Consider the following 19,066-nt stretch of genomic DNA (forward strand, 5'->3'; position numbering starts at 1 on the left):
TTGGTGATACTGCATGTAACGGACCCTTTTGGCCCAACGAGCCACACGGCCCAGCAGCCCACCTATCTTGCCGTAGTGTAATCACAGGGCCATTTGCTATGACATATCAACCTACTAACTGGTATGTCTTTGGTCTGTGGGAGGAAACCCAAGCACCCAGAGGAAACCCATGTGGTCACGGGGAGAACATACTGTGCAGCCTCCTTACAGATGGCTCCAGAATTGAACTCTGAACTCCGACGCCCCAAACTGTAGTAGCGTCGTGCCAGCCGCCATACTACCATGGCTCTCAATGTTACCATGTTACCCTGCCTTGCGTTGCAAGGAATGTGAACAATCAATGTTTTTCGACCCTTATATAAATTTTTGACTTTTCAATCGTGTATGAAAAAGTAGTTCACTCTATTTGTGCAGATATTTGCTTAGAAACTGTTGGTCACCTCTTTTCCAGCTTTTGCCTTTATGTTGGGTGCTACCCAAAAAGCTGTAGATGTTCTTAAATTGAGCAGCTTCTTGACTAAGTTTGATAGACTGTCAACATTAGGGAAATCAAGGAATATGGCGATTGGATGATGCTAGGATAAACAATGATGTTACTGAAATAGCAAGCAAGCATAAGGGGGTAAATGACCTTCGACTATTTAAACTTAAATATGTAATTTCCAGTCACTCACTCTATGTCCAATCTTATGGTCTCCTTGTGACCCAGCATGCTCTACCACTTGGCTAATTCACTTCTTCTAGTATAATATTCATTTGTACTTTGCCTAGAAAGACATCTTTCCTGGCAATATTATTTTTAAAAATATCCTGTTGGCTCTGACTCAGCTTCACAATGCTGGTAAGCTTGGCATCGTGAATCACTGGCAGCTGGATCTGCCTAATTATGGAGCTAAATATTGGCACATGTAGATGTTAGTTAATTGTGAAAGAACAAAATCATGAGTTTTCCCTCCCAATTATGCCACCCCCGCACTAGATCTATCATCTCTGCCATTGAATTAGTATTACTAAGTGCTGAGGAGCCTTGACAATATTTTTGTAGCCTTATCATTAATGATCACGCTGTGCACTACACAATTACAATGCACTGCAATCATCTTTACAATGCATTAAGGATTTACATTAGCATTTGTAAAATATGTATTAACATGAAGAGAAACAGTGATGTGCAGAAATCTATTCAGTTTTTGTACTGATGGATGTTGTGGTTAAATTAATGGGCTGATAAATGACTGCCTCACCCTACTTCAGTATCACATTGGCACGTGGAACAGTCACCTCCTTGCAGTGGATTTATAAACAATGTCTTAACAGTTTTCTTGCACTTGGCTTGCAGTAAGTTCCTTCTTCATTGCGAGCCGGTTTGGCAAGAAAGGATCTTACCCAAGGCACAGCTGGATATCAGTCACTGTTTTGGCAGATCAATTTTTTTTTTGGCACTTATTGATTAGAAACCAAATGCAGATGAGGTCGCTCTTCATTTAACTTTTCAGAGTTCAGCATTATAATGATTACTTAGTCTAGATTTGCAAGTCTTTGAGGCCTGGTATAGCCACTACTATGAGATAACCAGTAAATGTGGCGAATTAGCGATAGGATTACGATAGGATAGGTCAAGAGATAAGAAGATGCTATTAGAGGAACAGTAATAGATCAAAAAGAGGAATATCAGTAAGTGTAAGCCATAAGACTCTTTGAGCCTGTTGTTCTATTAGGCAAAATCATGACCGGTGCAAGGTTGGCCTCAACTCCAGAGTCTGCCTGATCCCAATAACCCTGCACTTTCTCCTACTCAAAAACGCTAATACCCCCATTAATGCGTGCACTGACTTAAGTCTCCATAGCTTTTGACAGAATCAGTCATAGAACACTATAGCATATAAACAGGCCCTTCCCCCTCGCTAGTCCATGCTGAGTTATTATTCTGCCCAGTCCCATTGACCTGCACCCAGACCATAGCTCTGCAAACCCCTTCCATCCATGTACATATCCATAGAGTAAAATGTTCCAAAGGTTTACATTGATCTTCCTCATCTTTAATTCAAATGGGTGACCCATATGCTCCCATACCTGGATCCCTCCATAATCTACTCAGCATCTAAATTGATCTAAGTTGTCATCCTATTAAAATCTTCTTGTGTCTTTCAATCAGATCACTTCCTCTAAACAGCAATGAGTGTTGACCAAACTGCATAATCATTTCTCATTAGACTCGAAGGAATAACCATAGAGGCTGTTTACAGAGAGAAGAAAAGGTTAGGTTGGAGTACAGGAATGAAGACAAGTGCCATTACCAAACTGAATGTGTTAGGTCTCACCAGTGCTTTAAGTCTCAGCATTACATCCTTGCTTTTATATTCTAGTACTCTTGAAATGAATGCTGACATTCCTACATAAGGACTTCCAAATCCCTGAATTGGACGTGATGGGATTAGTGGGGTTGGTGCTGTGAACAGCAGAATGCCTGGGATGGAAATATGCCAGCTGGGATAACAAGTAAAAGAGTGCCAGCCTGAATGAGGAGTTGGAAGAGTGCCAGCTAGCACAGGGGCAGCAATGATTGTTAGCTTGAACTGGGACTTGGGTGATTATTAGCTGGAACTCAGAGAAGTGTATCAGCTTGAAATAGGAAGGTCGAGATCTAGATAAAATTTCAGAGGTGAAAAATTAATCCTGACGGGGTAGCATTTAGACCATAAGACTATTAGACTATAAGATATTGCAGCAGAATTAAGCCATTTGACCCATTGAGTCTGCTCCACCTTTTCATCATGACTGATCCATTTTTCCTCTCATCCAATCTCCTGCCTCCTCCCATGTCCCTTCATGCTCTGACCAGTCAAGAATCTATCAACCTCTGCATTAAATATACATAAAGATTTGGCCTCCTCATCTGCCTGTGGCAATGAATTCCACAAATTCACCACTCTGTGTCTAAAGAAATTCCTCCTTATCTGTGCTCTAAAAAGATACCCCTCTATTCTGAGGCCGTGTCCTCTGGTCTTAGACCCTCCCACCATAGGAAACATCCTCTCCACATCCACACTAACAAGGCCTTTCATCATTTGATAGATTTCAATGAGGTCACCGCTCATTCTCTGAATTCCAGTGAATACAGGTCCAGAGCCATCAAACGCTCTTCATATGTCAAGCCGTTTAATCCTGAAATCATTTCCCTGAAAGTTCTTTGAACCCTTTCCCGTGTTAGCACATCCTTTCTGAGATGAAGGATTCAAAACTGTTCACAATATTCCAGGTGAGGTCTCACCAGTGCTTTAAGTCTCAGCATTACATCCTTGCTTTTATATTCTAGTACTCTTGAAATGAATGCCGACATTCCTACATAAGGACTTCCAAATCCCTTTGCACTTCTGCTTTTTGTATTTTCTCTCCTTCTGTAGTCTCTCTACTTCTTCAAAACTACCTGCCACTCTCCCTACCTTTGCATCGTCTGTAAACTTTGAAATTCCATCATTCAGATCATTGACATATAATGTAAAAAGAATCAGTCCCAACACAGACCCCTGTGGAACACCACTACTCACTGGCAGCCAAGCAGAAAAGCCTCCCTTTATTCCCACTCTTTGCCTCCTGCCAATCAGCCACTGATTTATCCATGCTAGAATCTTTCCTGTAATACCATGGGCTCGTAGTCTGTTAAGCAGCCTCACATGTGGCTTCTTGTCAAAGGCTTTCTGAAAATCCAAGTACGCAACATCAACTCATTCTGCTTATTATTTCTTCAAAGAATTCCAACAGATTTGACAGGCAAGATTTTCCCTTGAGGAAACCATGCTGACTACAGCTTATTTTATCATGTGCTTCCAAGTACCCTGAAACCATATCCTTAACAATCGACTTCAATATATACCCAACCACTGAGGTCAGACTAACTGGCCTATAATTCCCTTTCTTCTGCCTCTTCCCTTTCTTGAAGAGTGAAGTGATATTTGCAAGTTTCCAGTCTTCCAGAACCATTCCAAAATCTAGTGATTCTTGAATTATCACTACTAATTCCTCCACAATCTCTCCAGCCACCTCTTTGAGAATCTTGGAATGTACACCATCTGGTCCAGGTGACGTATCTACCTTGGGTCCTTTCAAAAGAACTTAAGAACATAAGAAATAGGAGCGGGAGTAGGCCTTCTGGCCCGTTGAGCCTGCTCTGTCATTCAATAAGATCATGGCTGATGTGACCATGGACTCATCTCCCCTACCTGCCTTTTCCCCATAACCCTTAATTCCCCTACTATGCAAAAATCTATCCAGCCTTATCGTTACTAAGGTAGCCTCTAATGCTTCATTGGGCAGAGAATTCCACAGAATTACCACTCTCTGGGAAAAGCACTTCCTCCCCATCTCCGTCCTAAATCTACTCCCCCAAATCTTGAGACTATGTCCCCTAGTTCTAGTCTCACCTACCAGTGGAAACCAGTTTCCTGCCTCTATCTTATCTATCCCTTCCATAATTTTATATGTTCCTATAAGTACTCCTCTCAGTCTTCTGAATTTCAGTGAGTACAGTCCCAGGCAACTCAATCTCTTGTCATAGTCTAACCCCCTCATCTCTGGAATCAACTTGGTGAACCTCCTCTGCACCACCTCCAAAGCCAGTATATCCATCTTCAAGTAAGGAGGCGAGAACTACATGAATACTCCATGTGTGGCCTCACCAGTACCCTGTACAGTTGCAGCATAACCTCCCTGCTCTTAAATGCAACCCCTCTAGCAGTGAAGACCAACATTCTATTTGCCTTCTTGATAGCTGGCTGCACCTGCAAACCAACCTTTCGTGATTCATGTACAAGCACTCCCAAGTCCCTCTGCACAGCAGCATACTGCAATTTTTTTACTATCTAAATAATAATCTGCTCTTTCACTTTTCCTTCCAAAGCGGATGACCCCGCATTTACCAACATTGTACTCCATCTGCCAGACCCTTGCCCACTCACAACCTATCTATATCTCTCTGCAGACTCTCCGTATCTTCTGCACAATTTGCTTTTCCACTCAATTTAGTGTTATCAGCAAACTTCGATACACTACACTTGGTCCCCTCTTCCAGATCGTTAATGTAAATCATGAACAGTTGCGGGCCCAGCACTGACCCCTGTGGCACACCGCTCACCAGTGATTGCCAACCAGAGTAACACCCATGTATCCCAACTCTCTGCTTTCTGTTAGTTAACCAATCCTCTATCCATGCTAATACATCACCCCCAATTCTATGCATCCTTATCCTATGGATAAGTCTTTTATGTGGCACCTTATCAAACACCTTCTGGAAATCCAAGTAAATAACGCCCATTTGTTCCCCTTTATCCACTACGCTCATTATATCCTCAAAGAATTCCAGTAAGTTTGTTAAACAAGACCTGCCTTTGCTGAATCCATGCTGCATCTGCCTGATGGATCCACTTCTTTCCTGATGCCTCGCTATTTCTTCTTTAATGATAGCCTCAAGCATTTTTCCAATGACAGATGTTAAACTAACTGTCCTATAGTTACCTGCCTTTTGCCTACATCCTTTCTTGAACAGTGGTGTGACATTCACTGTCTTCCAATCTGCCAGAACCTGCCCAGATTCCAGAGAATTTCAGTAAATCATCACCAAAGCCTCTACTATATCTTCTGCCATTTCTTTCAATACCTGGGATGCATTCCATCAGGACCACAAGTTTGCTTAGCACTACCTCTTCAGTGATAGCTATTGTATCGAGGTCCTCACCTCCCATTGCATCCAAAACATCTTTCTTTGGCATGTTAGATGTGTCCTCCACTGTGAAGACTGACTCAAAGTAGTCATTCAAAGCCTTGGTCATTTCCTCATTACCCAATATCAATTCCCCCTTATCGTCCTCCAAGGAACCTACATTCATTTTAGCCACCCTTTTCCACTTTATATAGTTATAAAGACTTTTACTATCCACCTTTATATTTTGTGCTAGTTTATTTTCATAGTCTAGCTTGCCATTCTTTATTGCTTGCTTAGTGGTACTCTTTTGCTTATTAAAGTTTTCCCAGTCTTCCAGTTTCCCATTACTCTTGGCGACTTTGTATGCACGAGCTTTTTAGTTTCCCAAGAATCTTCTCGTTAACTTAACACCGTTCATGACCCCTGACACCTGGAACTTCCACCATACTGCTAGTGTCTTCCACAGTAAAGAGTGATACAAAATACTTATTCAGATCTTCCACTATTTCCTTGTCCCCCATTATTCCCCCTCCAGCATGGTTTTCCAGCAGTCCAATATCCATTCCCACCTCCCTTTTGGACTTTCTGTATCTAGAGAAACTTTTGGTATCCAATATTTGCTTATAATTGTATTAGTAGTAGTTTAAAAATAGGGAATTGGCTCCTGAACTAACTTTTGCGTATAATGGCAGTAGGTTTGTTGAAATTTATTTATCACTTTGGTTTTCCCTTTTCTTTGATTAAAAGTTTATTAATTCAGAACCCTATACTGTAATTATTTCAAATTAAGCTAAACCCTTTTCCATAAGTAAAAAATGTTGCATGTTTGCCATATTTAGCTGTTCTGAAAAATGCACTGCCAATGTTGGTGTTGTGAACTTCTAATTTAATTATCAGCCAGTTTGAAGGGTATGTAGCTCTCTGAAATGTTTCTTTAAGAAAGATTCAATGCAAGAAGGGACTGACATGGTCATCATTGCAGCATGAAAACAGATTGTTTGGCTCACTGAGTCTGTGCCAACCATTGAGCACACATTTATAGCAGTCCCATTTTTATTTCCTCCGCATTTTCCTCAACCCCTCCCTTATTATACTATACTCTTGCACACTAGGGTTAATCTACATTGGTCAATTAACCTACCAAATGGCAAGTTTTTGGGAAGTGGAATAAGCCATTAGCCCCTCACGCCAGCCCTGCCGTTCAGTATAATCATGGCTGATCTGTGCAGTCCTTGACTCCTCTTCTCTATCAGTTCCCAACTTTCAACTATTTATTATCTCAAAACTTAGATACGTCGTAATGTTCTAGTCTCCACCACTTCAATGGCAGGCGGTTCCAAAGTTTCACTACCCTTTGAGAGAAATGTCCGTACATCTCAGTTTTAAATGACAGGTCCTTTATTTTGTAGCTGTGCCTCTTCCACGATTGTAACACAAAACCACACACTTCACATCATATAAAGGCAGTGATAATAAAACTGATTCTGATTCTGAAACTGGAGGAGCCACACAGTCAAAGGGAGAACACTGGAGATGAGAAATTTACGTGAACCACTGGAGTTTGTGAGGGAGTTTCTCTAGTGGAGTATCACTGCATTACCTATGTTACAAAATTCTCATCTTGGCTGTGTCTCTGAGACAAACTTTACATTGGTGAGCGGAACATTACCAAAGTGAAATAAATCAAAGACATCATTGTTCTTCAGATGATTGGCCTAGGATACCACCTGCCTTTTAATTTCACTATTCCTATGGGCTTTGACAAATAGCACAGTGACAAGTCCATTCTTCTAACAATGGCTGAACCACACAAACATAAAAACATGATGTGACAGAATCCATTTAGTGACAGGGCATTTTATCATGTCACAAGTGTTCTATAGTCAAGACGCTTTCTAAAAGAATAGACCAAGCAAGGATCTTGCTATTTTAGATCTGGTCAGCTGGACAGGATTAATAATGATCTCATAGTAGAGGAATCTCTAGGGAAAAGTGGCTCCAACGTGACAGAATTTCATATTCAGTTTGACTGTGGGAAACTTAAATCTGGAGCTACTTCATTATAGGCAATGACATTTGTAAGAAGGCTGATTTAGCTGAAGGAGACTGGGAAACTAGATTAGAAGGTAAGATTGTAGATAAGCAGTGGCAGACATTTAAAAAGAAATGTCATAACTCTGAACAAAGATAAATTCAAGTGGGAAATAAAGACTAGAAGAGATGAATGATCCCTTTATGCCCATCTGAGAAAGTTAAGGATGTTATCAAATTTGAAAGGAAAGACAAAGAATTGTGAATATTAGTGGTAGGCCAAGGAATAGGGAAAAGATTAAAAAATCAGTAAAGCCTGACTGAAATGATAATAGAGAAGGAGAAGGTAAGTTATGAGAGTGACAGTAGGTGCTTCTACAAGTGTATAAAAAGTGATGAGATTTGGGTACTAATAGTGGAAAATGTGGAACTAGTGGAAACAGTAATTTTTGTGTTGTATTTTGCATTATGGTAGGAAGCACTAGTAGCATTCCATATTAGTGAAAACCATGGGTCAAAATGGTGGGAGGAACTTGAAATAAAGAGAAGATGTGTTAGGCAAACTAATAGGACTAATGCCTGACTAAACTTCTGAAACTGTTTGCCTGCCTAAGGTGTAAAAATTAGTTGGACCGATGGAGGACAAATGATTATTGGACTTTGGAAAGGTGCCAGTGAACTGGAAAGCTGCATTTAATGTCCCTATTAGAAAAAGGAGGGAGACAGATGGCAGAAAATTATAAACTAGTTAGCCTGCTCTTTGTCATAGTGAAATTGCTGGAGTTCATTACTAAGAATGTAGTAGAAAACCATTTAGAAAATCTTATTACAATCAAGCAGATTCAGCATGGCTATGAAAGGGAAGATCATACTTGACAAATTTATTAAAGTGCATTGAGGATTTAATAAATAAGCGAATAAAGGGGAACCAATAAATCTAGTATATTTAGGACTCCGGAATATATTCAGTAAGATTCTTCTTGATAGGTTACTTCTGAAGATAAAACCTCATAACTTTAGGAGAAATATATCAGTGTAGATCAGATGTTCCCAACCTGGGGTCCACAGACTCCTTGGTTAATGGTAGGGGTCCGTGGCATAAAACGGTTGGGAACCCCAGTGTAGATGGAGTATTTGCACACTAATGGAGAACAGGAGTTGGAATAAGTAAACCTCATTCAATTTGGGAAACTGTAATTAGTGGGTGGTCACCAGGATCTGTGCTGCTTCCTCAGTATTCACGGTGTTTGCTGATGACTTTGAAGGGACTGAGTGTCTTGTGACCAGATTTGCTGATAATAGAGCACTACTGAGGAGTATACAAAGAGCCTGCAAAAGGGATATAGAAAGGTTAAATGAATGAGCAATTGTAGATGGAATATAATGTAAGGTTATTCAATTTGGCAGGAAGAATCAAAAAGCAGAATATTGTTTTTTAACAGGAAAGGGTTTGAATGCTATGGTGTAGCAGGATCTAAGTGTCCTTTACAAGCATGCAAGTAGTAAGGAAGGTCAACTACATTTTTTGTAGTATTTAGTGTGAAAACATTGGGATGAGGCCATACCTGTAGCAAAGGTGAATTGTTTTGGTCTACTCATTTAGGAAGTAATATACTTCTGGTGAAGACGGCAGAGAAGGGTCACTCGCTTGTTTCCTGGGATTGAGTGTCTGACGTAAAGAAAGGTTGAGAAAGTTGGCCTTGTACTCTGAACAGATCCAGGAGAATGAGAGATGACCTTGTCTGGTTTAAGATGGCAAAATTGCTACTCCTACTCTCATTTCTTATGTTCATGGATGGGAGAGAGTGCAGTGACAAACTACAGGTACAAAGAAACTCAATGGTCTATAGCAAAAATAATATACAATAGAATTATCCTCCTAGAGCTTTTAACTAAGCAGTTTTATGAAACAATGAACACAGATCAGCCATTTCAGTTCCACAGTCTAAACTCAGCTACAGAGATAGCAGTGACTATGTCTAGAGCCTTGATCGTACAGTCCTACCAAGATAAATGCTGCTTCCGTAGTAACTCATGTTGGTATGTGACAATTTGCTGTGTGTGAGCTATGACACCATCACCAAAACTTTGGACATAACTTCAGTGAGGGCACCTCTAATGGCAACATGTTGAATTTCACAAGTTAACACTGTAGTTACATGTTGGGAAAGATGAAAGTCTGTTGACCTTTCACACAATCGTAAAAATATCCCATATCACTCACTCTTCTCTGGTAAGATGAGCAAGGTTGAAGAAGTAATCTGAGGACTTGCGACTCCACAAAGAAATTTCTGTTTGAGATCTTTTCTTCAAAACAGGTTGGCACCAATGGGGTAAACTGTTTTGATCCGACTTTAAAATGTGATGTGTAAGACAGTGGTTTCAGTCGCATGAGCCGTGTTGCTAGAATTTGTGCTGCAATTGTAATTTCATTGTCCCACACAGCCCTCCACCTCCACCCACTGGAGTACGTGCAGACAGTGAGCAGACACAGGGCTGTTGTATCCATCACACGCCACATCCCCTGTTTCCAAGGGTGATTTGTGAGGTCTTCACTTCTACCACAGAGAGTAATCTGCAAGCGTGTAGACCCCGCTGCCTACCCCTGTCATCCCAGTGTGCCTTCTTCATACTAAGTGAGCTCCCTTCCAATTGTTGAGAACCTTTGGTGTTGTTACAGGGGAATCTTCCAGTCCAGGTGATCATAAATGAAAATAGGATAATTGAAAAACCTGTTGTGGTTCTGGAAACTTCAGCAGAGTGTGCATCTGTCCTGAGTCATGGGAACAGTTGGTTAAAAATTCCGAATCAAATTTATTATCACTGACATATGTCATGAAGTTTGTTGTATTATGGCAGCAGTACAGTTCAATACATTACAAATTAATACAAGTTACAATAAGAATATATAAAAAATAAATAGTGCAGAAAGAGAGCAAAATAATGAAGCAGTGTTCATGGCCCATTCAGAAATCTGATGGTGGGGGAAATGTAGGGGTCCCTTCATAATGGATGGAGCCTTCTCGAGGCATCATCTTTTGAAAATTTCAACTTCCATATATGTGATTAAAATCAAATGGAAGATAGAACAGACCATTTGGCCCACAAAGTCTGTACCAAGCACATACATTAACGTAAAGCTATTACGGTGCCAATGACCTGGGTTTCAATCCCAACGCTGTCTGTAAGGAATTTGTACCTTCTCCCCGTGACCTCCAGGTACTGCGGTTCCTCCCACATTCCAAAGATGTAGGGACAGTAGGTTAATTGGGCAGCACGGGCTCTTTGTAACTGTGCTATATCTCATAAGTTAAAAAAATAAATTAAATAAACTAAATCTTTTTTGCCTACACATGATCCACAATCTCCATTCCCTGTATATTCACGTGTCTATCTAAAAGCCTCTATATAATTGCAGTATTGTGCCTCCAGCACTGTACTAGCTGTCTGATCCAGGTAATCTACCTCTCCTGTGTTTAAAAAGAAATTAGTGGTACTTCACCTTTAAACTTTTTCCCTCGCACATCCTCTAGTATTTGACATTCCTAACCTTGGAAATAGATTTAATCTACCTGCCTATGCCTCTCATAATTTAATAAATTTCTATCAGGTCTCCCCTCAGACTCCAATGAAAAATAACCAGAGAAAATAACCTAAGTTTGTCCATTCTCTTCTTATTATCATCCTGATAAAGGTTCTTTGAGGTTGTAAGAGCCAGGGTGGTAGTGGAGACAAGCTTGCACTAACTATTAAATGCTCCCAATGGATGTTTCTCAAATAGCCTCTGACAACCAAGTCCAGCTCCTGGCCTTCATGTGTCACTTAGATACTAAGCCCGGCGGAACCATTTCTACTGAGAGGAGAAGGGGCAAGGGCGGGTTACTGGCACCTTAAAACCAGTCACTTCGGGCAGATAGGGCTCATCATCCATGGTTGGCAGCACATCGAGGAGAAGGAAAGCTCTGATCTCAAATCTCTGCTGCCTTGGCTATACCCACTCATGGGGAAAGCTTCAGGAACAAACCCTGAGGAAAAAATGCAGAGCTGTTGTCCCTAAGGCAGGCCTACGTTGAGGTCAATGCTGACTGGCAATCCTGCGACACCGCTGGTGCCGCTGGTGCCAAACTGTATCTGTTTCTTCCGTTCCTTTGGATCGGCTGCATGAAGAGGGGGACCCTGCAGCATGGACAATAGCTTGCTGTCCATATCGTACCATCCTGGCTTGCGGATAATGTGGATAACTAGGGCGCAATGTAAATGGTCGACCCTGACCATTGGAGGGCCTCATTGTATCCTGGTAAACATCTTCTGCAGCTTTTCCAAAGCCTCCACATCCTTCCTGTAATAGCACAACAAAGGGCTGCACACGATACTCCAGGTGTAGCTGAACCAAAGTTTTATATACTTTTATAAAGTATATAAAGATAAGAAGTTTTATATAGCTGCAATATAACTTTCGTTCTCAGTGACTCTGCCCTGACCAATGAAGGAGAATGTGCCTTATGCCTTCTGTACCAACCTCTCTTCTTATGTAGCTATGGATGTGGACCCCCAGATCCTTCTGTACATTAATACTGTTGAGGGTTCTGCCTGTGCATTTTTATCTTTGTCTGCCTTCATCCACCTGCCACTGTTGCACAACTCAAGCCCCTTACTGGGTGCAAACTGCCTGTCATCTTTTACCACCTTTCGGTCCAATAACTCACCCTCTCCTCTTTATAGTGGGCACCTGCCCTTTCTGCCCTTTCCACCCTCAGTCCTGATGCAGGACGCCCGGTTTCCTTCTGCTCACCAGCCAAGTTCCTCTGTGAGATTGCTTACTGCGGTCTGCCTATTTTGGCTGATTAGTGTGTGGCAAATGACTAACTTCTCTAGCCAATTGAAACCCTGAAATTGTCGTTGTTGTTAGAGGACCCTGCTGTCGGTTTACTTAAGTTGTCAATGGATTTGGAAGGTTTTACAGAATCAGCATTGATGGCATCTGTTCAGTGTTTTGAGGTGCCTCCTGTGGGTAATCCATGTCCTATAGGAGTGTAGGGATCACAGTGACTCAGAAAGGCATGAGGTTTGTGCCAGTTTGAGGTACTGATCTTCAAGTACTCACATCATTGTGATCAAGGGTTATGCTGGTGGTAACGGTGCATTTTGCCATTAATGTCTGACATTGTAGAAAGGTAGATCCCGAGATGTAGAAGGCGGTAACTGGTTTCCAGCGCCTGGCCGTTGACTTCACTTGGCAAAATGCAGAATTGTGCAGTGGGGTCCGGTTAGTTGACAAAGTTATTTTAGCCAATGTTAATGTAAATGACATTCCCGTATGTCTTAGTGAACAGATTGATGATGGAGTTCAGCTTCTAAACACATTACATATGCAAGCATCATCTGTGTACAGCTCGGTGTCCGGGTTCTTCTTGGTTCTGGAGAAGGAGTGAAATAAATTGAACGGCTTCCTATTTGTCCTACAGGTTAACTACACTTCAGTGAGAAGATAGTTGGAGGGAGGCTGCAGTATTGCAGCAAGAAAGATGGGGAAAGTCGTAGGGTGATGACTTAGCCTTGTTTGACACTGAGACTGTTGAGGGCCCAATGGTCAAGATTAGGGTTTCATGCCCTCATTCACCAAACCTGGAAGCAGAGAATATGATAATACATGGCAAAAGTTCCCTGCAGCAAGAATGAGTAAGATTACAATATAGTCATTGCTGAGTCTGAGAAGCAGGCACATCTATAAAATTTCCTGACGATGTTCTGGAGTGAAAGAGAGAAGGACAAAAGGAAGAAACAGAAGATAAAGGTAATCTGGGCAAGATCTCCTGTTATTGTCCATTCTTCCATTCTTATTTGATGGAAACAAGGTGGTACTGAACCGCCTTAAGCTGCTACAGTCCTACTGTTAGGGAAGGAGTTGTTGGATTTAGAGCTGGAGATGATGAAGAAATGATGATTCCAAGATAGGAGGGGGTCAGTAACCTTAAATTCCTTGAAGTTATCATTTCAGAAAACCAGTCCTGGGACCAACATATAAGTGTCACTACAAAGAAGACACAACGGCACCTCTAATTTCTTAGAAGTTTGTGCAGATTCAACACGTAATGTAAAACTTCTGACAAATTTCAATAGGTGTACAGTGTAGAGTATCCTGACTGCTAAGCATAACAGCTGGGTTTTCCCTTTCCTATTAGTTCTGCAGCGCACACTCTAATCATTCTTGTCTGGTTAATTTTTTATTTAGGTCCCTGACATTATAGCTCAAATGCTTTTGATCTTCGTTTTGTTAGAGTTCTCAGGAATCAGTTTACGAACATATTCTATGCTACTTGTTATCATTGGGACATCTTATAATGCCAGAGACAATCAATCACATTGTTCAAGGTATATTTGTTGTTTGACCAAACAAGGAAATAATTTCATCTGTTATCAGTTTATTCTATTTCCAAATGCTCCATTCCAATGATTATGCAAAGTTTATGTGTAAATCAGTGAAGCTGAGTTGGGGGGGAGGGTGAAATCAGTGAATGTGTTCAACAGACAATTGCATTTCAGACACATAAACTGGAAATTCCAGCAGAACTTGTTACTAAAGGAGATTTCAATTCTCCCTACATCGTTCTTTACAGTTAAGTTTGATAAGGAGCAAGAGGGCAACGTTAACTTGTTTTATTTTAGTTGGTCTGCAGCACAGTCCCATCCAGGCCAACTGCTACTCTCTACTTTAGCCGGCTGGTGATGCATAGGATCACCCTGTGAGCGAGGAATGCAACATCCCCTCACTCCTTAAATAATATTATGAAGATTCCATAGAGGTTCTTACGTAGGCTCGTGGAGGAATCACAAACAAGAGAAAATCTGCAGATGCCGGAAATCCAAGCAACACACACAAAATGCTGGCGGAACTCAGCAGGCCGGGCAGCAAGGGTCTCAGCCCAAAACGTTGGCAGTACTTTTTCCATAGAAGCTACCTGGCCTGCTGAGTTCCTCCAGCATTTTGTGTGTGTAGCTCTATGGGAGAGAAGGGTTAGAAGTTACCCACCCCCTCCCCGGTTGCCCCTTGGCCATCAAGCTCTTGAACCTGAAGGGTATATCTAAACACTCAACTCCACTTGCCTCCATCGTTGAAGTGTTCCTACAACCTATGGACTCACCCTCAAGATCTCTTCATCTCATGTTCATGATATTTATTGCTTATTTATTTATTATTATTCTTTCTTTTTTTTTATTTGCACCGTTTGGTTGTCTTTGGCACGCTGGTTGAAAGCCCAAGTTGGTGCGGTCTTTCATTGATTCTATTATTCTATTATGGATTTATTGAGTATGCCCACAAGAAAATGAATCTCATGGTTGTATATATACTTTTTTTTCCATTTAAACATGTGCACTTTATTGTATTAGTCAGTGTAGGTCCCACAATCTGGCATCAAGTTTTAAATGGTTTGTTTTGTGCCCAGGGATGTAAACCTCACTTGTGTTGTATAAAGGTAAAGCTTTTGCATACCAAAATCAAAGAGGACCGAAAATTTAAGGTGGAAGAGTACAAAACGGGACATTTTTTCGGTTACATAATTTACATATAAGCAATACTGCACACAAGGTTAAGTATTTGCTCCCACTTTTGGGCAGCCTTCACAGAGGCTTTATAACCTTAAGACAATGCAATCCTTTACATCAATATTTGGAATGCCTAATGTACAATTCAGTCCTTGAAACTCATCGCGGAACTTCTGGGATGCTTGTTGCCAAAAATACCACCAACACTTTCACTGTTCCAGTTTTTATTCCTGAGACAAGCACTAAAGCCATGCCAATTCATCTCGCGCAATCATTTGTGACAGTTACAGTCCACTTAAAAGCATTTACGGTGGACAATGGAAGGTCCAGACTCATCATACTCTTGTTTGCTAATCCACATCTGCTGGAAGGTAGACAGGGAAGCCAAGATAGAACCTCCAATCCAGACTGAGTATTTGCGCTCAGGTGGAGCAATGATCTTGATTTTCATGGTGCTTGGAGCTAAAGCAGTGATTTCCTTCTGCATTCTGTCTGCAATACCAGGGTACATGGTGGTACCACCAGACAGGACAGTATTGGCATACAGGTCCTTCCTGATATCTACATCACATTTCATGATGGAGTTAAAAGTGGTCTCATGAATACCACAGGATTCCATACCCAAGAAAGATGGTTGAAAGAGCGCCTCAGGGCATCTGAATCGCTCATTGCCAATGGTGATCACTTGACCATCAGGCAACTCATAGCTCTTCTCCAGAGAAGATGATGAAGCAGCAGTGGCCATCTCTTGTTCAAAGTCCAGTGCAACATAGCAGAGTTTCTCCTTGATGTCACGGACAATTTCTCTCTCAGCTGTAGTGGTGAAAGAGTAGCCTCTTTCTGTCAGAATCTTCATGAGGTAGTCTGTCAAATCACGACCAGCCAAATCCAGACGCAAAATAGCATGGGGCAGGGCGTAACCCTCATAGATGGGCACAGTGTGGGTTACACCATCACCAGAGTCCATCACGATACCAGTGGTTCTACCAGAGGCATACAGAGACAGCACAGCCTGGATGGCAACATACATTGCAGGGGTATTGAAGGTCTCAAACATGATCTGTGTCATCTTTTCTCTGTTGGCTTTGGGATTCAGGGGAGCTTCTGTAAGCAGGACTGGGTGTTCTTCAGGCGCAACTCTCAATTCATTGTAGAAAGTATGATGCCAAATTTTCTCCATGTCATCCCAATTGGTTACAATGCCATGTTCAATGGGGTACTTCAAAGTCAGGATTCCTCTTTTGCTCTGGGCTTCATCACCAACATAGCTATCTTTCTGTCCCATTCCAACCATCACACCCTGATGTCTTGGGCGACCAACAATGGAAGGAAAGACAGCACATGGGGCATCATCTCCAGCAAAACCAGCCTTGCACATACCAGAGCCATTATCAACTACGAGTGCTGCAATTTCATCATCCATGGCTGTTTATTACCGTTGGTTTCCCTTCACAGGTGCAAGCCTGGCTTCGCAATCAGCCGGTGAGTTCAAACAAGCCTCAGAGTGCCATATATATACTTTGACAAGAAATTTACTTCGCACTTTGATCTTGGAGTAGGTTTAAGGGTTGGCACAACATTGTGGGCCAAAGGACCTGAACTATGTTCTATGTACTAATCAATGAAGTCTACACTTTCAAAAGGTCCTTTGGAACTCGATGCAAGGCAAAGAGGATTTTCAGCCTCAATTTTGAGAGGAACTCTGTTTCTATAATTCCCATGTCTTGTTAAGCATATGTTTTAAATCCATTTTCTAGTTTACTTGATTAGTGTTTTGTGCAATTCCATTGCATCTGACGTCAATGTAGACTCATTAATAGGCTTTTGGTAGATCTCAATTTTTCCTTTGTTCTCAGATCTAATTTCAATTGAACCAGGCTGAAATTTTTCTCAAAGTGTACAATAGCAGAATGAGATAAATCGTGTTGTTATGTAATAGTGTCAGCCAGGTGATACTGATCTGGTGGCACATTTCACGTTTCACAATTCTCTTTCATTCACTTGGTCAAGATAAGAATGACAATGTGATCCAACTGTTAACTTTGGTTTTGCCAAATCCTTTATCTTCTACCTTATTATGGGGCATGTCTTTAAGTTTAACAAGGTTTAAAATAAACAGATGTACTGTACACACCAGTTACTTGAGCTTAGATGCACACTTAAATCCAAAGAGTGTTCAATAAAGCTGAGAGACTGAATTCAGCAAGTGAGAAATGACCTTACTTCTGAGGCTTCACGCAGGCTCTTCATCAGCCCCATTAGACCCACAATAGCAGCCACAGTAGAATGTGAATCAGTGGAATCACTGGAATGCGATAATCAGTTGTCATTATTTCTTTGATTTTTCTTTTTCTCTAATGCTGCTGTGACTCACTGCTCAAATCTTTGAAGGTTTTTATTTAAAGAATAAGTAAAATTGATGACAATTTCAATATTCTCCATTTGTGCTTTTCTACTTGCAGTATTACTCACAGATTGTGTGTGTGGTTCTATTTCTACATTACATGATTACTTTTGCAGATACCATTTTCCTCAGCTGCTCAGTTAGCAGCGGCTTATTTTCATTTTGCGGATTCCTTTGGTCCTTCCAATTACAAAGGTAATTACAAAGCATGGAAATTTATTTTCAGAAGAGTCACACTGTGGGTTGATAGACATATGTGGTAGTGGAGCTGGAATTATAAGTATCCATGGCATTTACAGCAAAGTTCGGACCATCTATTCTAGCTGTTCCCGTTTCATAGCAACCATCTCTACTCGACCCTGATCATGTGTGTTTCTTGGCAGGTGCTCCTCCTGGCTGTATCTGATTCTGATGAAGTAGATTTATCTGTGTTGGTATGCAGTCAGGAGTGTGGTCAGGTCAGTTGCTGAAGTAATCTACTTTTCTGCTCAGATTTGATGGTGCAGGCATCAGTTTGGGAGGTTCCTACATGAAACAGAAAGAAACACATTGGCACAGCTTCTGTGGAGCAATGCCAAATAATGTGTGACATTGTATTTGGGATGTTTTGGAAGAGCCTTGCAACCTTCTGGAAAGACAGATCTTCACATCTTATTGTAATGTCACTACAGCAGAGGTGCTGGTGACATCTAGGAGTATAGGCTCCACCAGTGGTGTCTGCATCGCTGTCTGCAAATAGCAAAAGCGGAGACATCACAAAGCCAAAAGCTGCTTCCATTATGGCATGAGAAATGTTTGTGACACCAGAGGATCTTCATTACCATCTTGTGACTAGCTATTTATCGGAGTATTTTTAGAATTTTACCCTCTGGTTTCAGAAAACATTTCAGAATGCAATGGCTGGGAAATGGTCATTGATGCAAGAAGCTGAGTGAACGTACACTAGAATCCTCCTGATGCTATTTAAGTACCCACAGCAACTCATTTATTTTGAACTTTATTAATAGTTCCAGTAAATAGTGAAGACAGGAATTTGATATGTAAGTGTTAAACATTTTTGTGATAAGATCGCCAACAAGTCATATCCCAATATTGCAGGAATAATAGAAGTGTCTGAAACTTACCGACCATTTGCTTTTGAAGTCTGTGAGGAACAAATCAGATGGTATGTCTCAATGATCAATAGCTTCCCTAGTGATTTACACCAGTACTGCCAGTTCTTTGTTTGGTACTCATAAATGTGACCACTTTCATCTATAAATAAAGGATTTAATAGATTTCTGTCCCCCTCGTGCTTACATAATCATTTCTATGCTTAATTTGGATAGTCATTACTTAAAAATATTTGAAAAAGTATATTTCCTAAGTTAATGTAAGCATAACGTAAA

General features: G+C 41.1%; 2 protein-coding genes and 1 long non-coding RNA gene across 7 annotated transcripts in view; 1 reads left to right on the forward strand and 2 right to left on the reverse strand.

Moving 5' to 3' along the window:
- The window catches only part of LOC134347131 (uncharacterized), a 41,085-nt gene extending 22,259 nt beyond the window's left edge, over nucleotides 1-18,826 (reverse strand). Inside the window, exon 1 of the long non-coding RNA XR_010018089.1 lies at nucleotides 18,803-18,826. This is a non-coding gene — a long non-coding RNA (uncharacterized LOC134347131). The remainder of the gene's footprint in view (nucleotides 1-18,802) is intronic.
- pde8b (phosphodiesterase 8B) overlaps nucleotides 1-19,066 on the forward strand; it is a 341,898-nt gene that overhangs the window by 251,642 nt on the left and 71,190 nt on the right. The gene's annotated exons all lie outside the window — the stretch shown is intronic.
- On the reverse strand, nucleotides 15,080-16,777 carry LOC134347125 (actin, cytoplasmic 2-like). Its single transcript, XM_063049291.1, has one exon. It carries the CDS (start codon nucleotides 16,695-16,697, stop codon nucleotides 15,570-15,572), a length of 1,128 nt encoding a protein of 375 aa, XP_062905361.1. The 5' UTR covers nucleotides 16,698-16,777; the 3' UTR covers nucleotides 15,080-15,569.

The sequence above is a fragment of the Mobula hypostoma genome, chromosome 5 (assembly GCF_963921235.1).
Source record: "Mobula hypostoma chromosome 5, sMobHyp1.1, whole genome shotgun sequence".
Taxonomy (NCBI): Eukaryota; Metazoa; Chordata; class Chondrichthyes; order Myliobatiformes; family Myliobatidae; genus Mobula; species Mobula hypostoma.